Genomic DNA, 4,390 nt, shown 5'->3' with positions numbered 1-4,390 from the left:
TTTCTGGGATCTTTTATTTCAGCTCATGAAACAAGGGACCAACACTTTACATGTTTCGTTTATATTTTTGTTCAGTATAAATGGAGGACATGGAGGCCCTTAATCATTTTTTTCTAGTGATTCAGGAAAGTTTAGATTCCTTACAGATTCAAAGACCAAGACTGCTGTTTTTATGACTGTACTCTTTCAGAGGCGATTGTGATGTCTGGTGCTAAACCCAATGAGGTCATCCAAAAGTGAAGGGTCAAACATGAGATGGGTCAGATGGTCACAGGTCTTGTTTGTTGTTTCACCCCACAGGAGTACTTTGACCAAGCTCATGACCTGGTTATCGAGGAGCCAGAGCTGAGACAGGTGGCCTATGTCTTCGGCTGCAGCAACTCTACTCTACAGATAAAAGGAAAGATCAACTCCATCATTGTGGGTGAGTTCAACCATCCATTGTTTTATTTGTTATAGTTCTGTTATTAAGATTTGATTATGTATACGGCAACGTCATTTGCAAAGGCATGGCCATATACTGTACAGTGGACAATTTCTTTGTTGTCTTTGACAGCATCAAACCTGTATCTCTCTCTCTCTCTCTCTCTAAACCTTCACCGATTTCATGTTTTTCTGTGATGTTCACCTCTGACAGATAACTGTAAGAAGCTTGGTCTGGTGTTTGACAACGTTGTTGGCATTATGGAAGTCATCAACTCTAAAGACATTAAGTTGCAGGTCAGCTCAAATTTCATACATGTTCTAGAAAATAACATATGGCATCTCTTTCCTCTCTGCATCTGAAGTTCAACTCAAATGTACCCGCTATGAAGCTATAGTAGATGTAAGGTACTGCCACTTTTATTTTTATGCGTTATGTTGGGCCACAATTTCTTCTGGTGAGGTTACATGGTCAGGATAAATTCCAGTCTCGACTAGTTATAAGATAGAAGAATCTGTGCTGATGCTCTGCCCCACTTTTGTCCAGGTGATGGGTAGAGTTCCCACCATCTCTATCAACAAGACAGAGGGCTGCCAAGTCTACCTGAGTAAGGACGCTCTGGACTGTGAGATTATCAGCGCCAAGAGCTCTGAAATGAACATCCTGGTACCGCAGGACGACGACTATGTGAGTGTGTATGAAAGTGTGTGGAGTGCTTGCATTTCAGACTGTGTGTGAGAGAGAGATGAGTGTAAGTATGAGACTGAGTGAGAGTGTGGCTAAGTGTGGTTTTGTTTTAAACATTGTGTGTTTAACAGAGGGAGTTCCCAGTTCCTGAGCAGTTCAAGACGGTTTGGGACGGGTCCAAACTGGTGACAGAACCCACAGAGATCGCTGGCTGATCGCTGATACTTTCTCGTCCTCATCATCTCTCTCACACCCCCACTTATTCCTCTTCCTCTCCTCCCTTTTCCCTCTACGTCAAAGATTTCACAAACCCATATAGGCTGGCTATTACAAGTAATAAAAGGACAAGCCAGACACTGTAACTGACTAGCTAGTAGTACTGTAGGTTGATTGTAAGCCTGGTTGTATCCATTAAGATGACTTGTTATTGTTTTTTTCTCAGCACTTTGAAATGGTAGATTGTTATGGAACTGTTTGTTCAGCTTATTGGTCGCACAGCACTCATCCACAAAACTACTGTACTATCTACAGAATTATGGTAGGTCTACTATTTAAACACGCAGGTAGTATTTGTCAGGTTTCGTCATGTGTAGAACTAGTTAAACTTGCAAACTAGTTAAAAAGTTGCATTCAAATTTGGAATAAAGAGGAAGTGTAGCCATTATGTTAAATCTGCTGGTGCAAAATAAGGTATCTCTTAAACTAAGTATCACACTTACATGTGTGTGCCATAGCAATAAAATCATGTGTACATATGGGTACAATATAATTACATATTTTCAAATTTAAAGCAGAAAATGCAACCCTGATAAGACAAACTGTATTAAGATGCATTATGGAGGTGCATTTTGATTGGAGAGAACCTTCAGATTCAGTCCTCCTTGGCATTGTCATGTTGTTTTGTGCACTGTTGTGGTGATTTTATTGGATTGAGGCAGAAAGTATTGAGAAATGAGGTCAAGCGTTGACTTTGGATTTGTATGAGAAGAAGGATGAAGAGAATGTCCCACGGATGGAATTGAACAGCCAGTTGGAGTATGTTCCACAGGATGTCCTAGCATACACTGTTTTGGTTTGCTGTAATACTCTACTATACTCAACTATTCACATCTAGCTGTCGACTCAACGGTTGTATCATGTTTATATTGCATGATAGAGTTGTAAATGTATTTTTTATACTACACTGAACAAAAACATAAATGCAACATGCAACTATTTCAGTTCATATAAGGAAATCAGTCAATTGAAATAAATGCATTAGGCCCTAACTAACTGACTGGGAATACAGATATGCATATGTTGGTCAGATACCTTTAAAAAAAAAGTAGGGATGTGGATCAGAAAACCAGTCAGTATCTGGTGTGACCACCTCATGCAGCGCGACACATCTCCTTCGCGTAGAGTTGAACAGGCTGTTGATTATGACTTGTGAAATTGCTGGATATTGGTGGGAACTGGAACACGCTGCCGTAGATGTCGATCCAGAGCATCACACACATGCTCAATGGGTGACATGTCTGGTGAGTATGCAGGCAATGGAAGAACTGGGACATTTTCAGCTTCCAGGAATTGTGTACGGATCCTGGCGATATGGGGCCGTGCATTATCATGCTGAAACATGAGGTGATGGCGGCGGATGAATGGCATGACAATGGGCCTCAGGATCTCGTCACGGTATCTCTGCGCATTCAAATTGCCATCGATAAAATGCAATTCTGTTCATTGTCCGTAGCTTATGCCTGTCTGTATCATAACCCCACCACCACCATGGGGCACTCTGTTCACAACGTTGACATCAGCAAATCGCTCGCCCACACGACACCATTCACGTGGCCTGCGGTTGCGAGGCCGGTTGGACGTACTGCCAAATTCTCTAAAATAACGTTGGAGGCAGCTTATGGTAGAGAAATGAACATTCAATTATCTGGCAACAGCTCTGGTGTACATTCCTGCAGTGAGCATGCCAATTGCACACTCCCTCAACTTTTTTTTTTTACATCTGTGGCTTTGTGTTATGTGACAAAACTGCAAATTTTAGTGGCCTTTCACTGTCCCCTGCACAAGGTGCACTTGTGTAATGATCATGCTGTTTAATCAGATTCTTGATATGCCACACCTGTCAGATGGATGTATTATTTTGGCAAAGGAGAAATGCTCACTAACAGGGATGTAAACACCAATTGTGCACAGAAACATATTGAGGAGAAATAAGCTTTTGTGCTTATTGGGGTCGGTTTCTGGGTAATCTTTTATTTTCAGCTCAAATGAAACATGGGACTACACTTTACATGTTGCATTTATATTTTTGTTCAGTGTTAATATTGCTTGATAGCAGACTAGATGTCAGTATTATCAACAATGTAATTGTCATAGTGAATGGAAGGTAACATTAAAGGATAACAAATAGCGAGCAGTTTTTATTGCTTTGATTCTAGTCTTGTAGATATATAACTTGCTATCTCTTGTTCATGTGCTAATCCAGGAATATATATGTTATGCATCACACTATATAGATTGTTCTAATATTACCAGCTCTGTATTCTTGTAAGCCTTAATATGCGTAGTAAATCAACATAGAGAGAAATGTTTGTTGTCATGTTCAATGCGCACTGAGTCTTTTGTCTATTTCGCCTGTTAGTCGGAATATCCTACTGTAAACTTCAAATTATGTTTTCAATTTCTTTATGCATTTCTGGTATTGGTGCACAAATGTCATTCAGTAGCGCACAGAGAGGAAATACACAAGTAGTGCTTGTCACATGGTTCTATTATTACCGAGCAGTGAATTTAGTGTATGTATGTCTATGTTTTTTTTGTTTTCAAAATGAAATCTAAACTTTAATGCTTGTGTGACGTGTTTTGATATTGGTTTGGTACTTTGATCATCAATTTTTTGTGGTACATTTTTATTCAGTGCCATAAATATGGACAAGAGCAATAATGTTAGAGAATTTAAACTGGAAAACATAATAAATGTTTCTAGTGGAACCATGATAGTCAAACAAACAAGTGATTACTATTTCAGTCTTAGGTAATCCTATAACTAAACACAACAAAACAACATTCTAAAAATGTTCTCATTTCATTCATCCTGTTTGCACTAGCATATACTTCAATACATGCATTACATTGTAGTGTTTGCTAACTGTGTTTCCCTGAGAGCATCTCTCCCTTCCTTCTGCAGGGTTTTTATAGCACCAACATCTACTGTCTCTACCGCACTATAAATACCTTTAGTCTGGTCCTTATAGTGGGCTTCTTGGATAACAAAGCAAGTGA

General features: G+C 39.5%; 1 protein-coding gene across 1 annotated transcript; it reads left to right on the top strand.

Annotated features, from left to right (window-relative positions):
- The first annotated feature begins 249 nt into the window (after nucleotides 1-249).
- LOC112079985 (adenylyl cyclase-associated protein 2) lies at nucleotides 250-1,676 on the top strand. The gene is made up of 4 exons (XM_024145778.2): nucleotides 250-424; nucleotides 638-720; nucleotides 971-1,111; nucleotides 1,243-1,676. The coding sequence occupies exons 1-4, from the start codon at nucleotides 256-258 to the stop codon at nucleotides 1,324-1,326; spliced, it is 477 nt and encodes a 158-aa protein (XP_024001546.2). The 5' UTR covers nucleotides 250-255; the 3' UTR covers nucleotides 1,327-1,676.
- The last annotated feature ends 2,714 nt before the right edge of the window (nucleotides 1,677-4,390 follow it).

The sequence above is a fragment of the Salvelinus sp. IW2-2015 genome, unplaced genomic scaffold (genome assembly GCF_002910315.2).
Source record: "Salvelinus sp. IW2-2015 unplaced genomic scaffold, ASM291031v2 Un_scaffold10764, whole genome shotgun sequence".
Lineage (NCBI taxonomy): Eukaryota > Metazoa > Chordata > Actinopteri > Salmoniformes > Salmonidae > Salvelinus > Salvelinus sp. IW2-2015.
Note: the sequence above shows the minus strand (reverse complement) of the source record. Positions and strands in the feature narration are given on the sequence as shown.

Coding starts and splice junctions, on each gene's coding strand:
- LOC112079985 (XM_024145778.2), top strand. CDS start 256: ATGGGTCAGATGGTCACAGGTCTTGTTTGTTGTTTCACCCCACAGGAG. Junction 425..637: donor GATCAACTCCATCATTGTGG/GTGAGTTCAACC, acceptor CACCTCTGACAG/ATAACTGTAAGAAGCTTGGT. Junction 721..970: donor CTAAAGACATTAAGTTGCAG/GTCAGCTCAAAT, acceptor ACTTTTGTCCAG/GTGATGGGTAGAGTTCCCAC.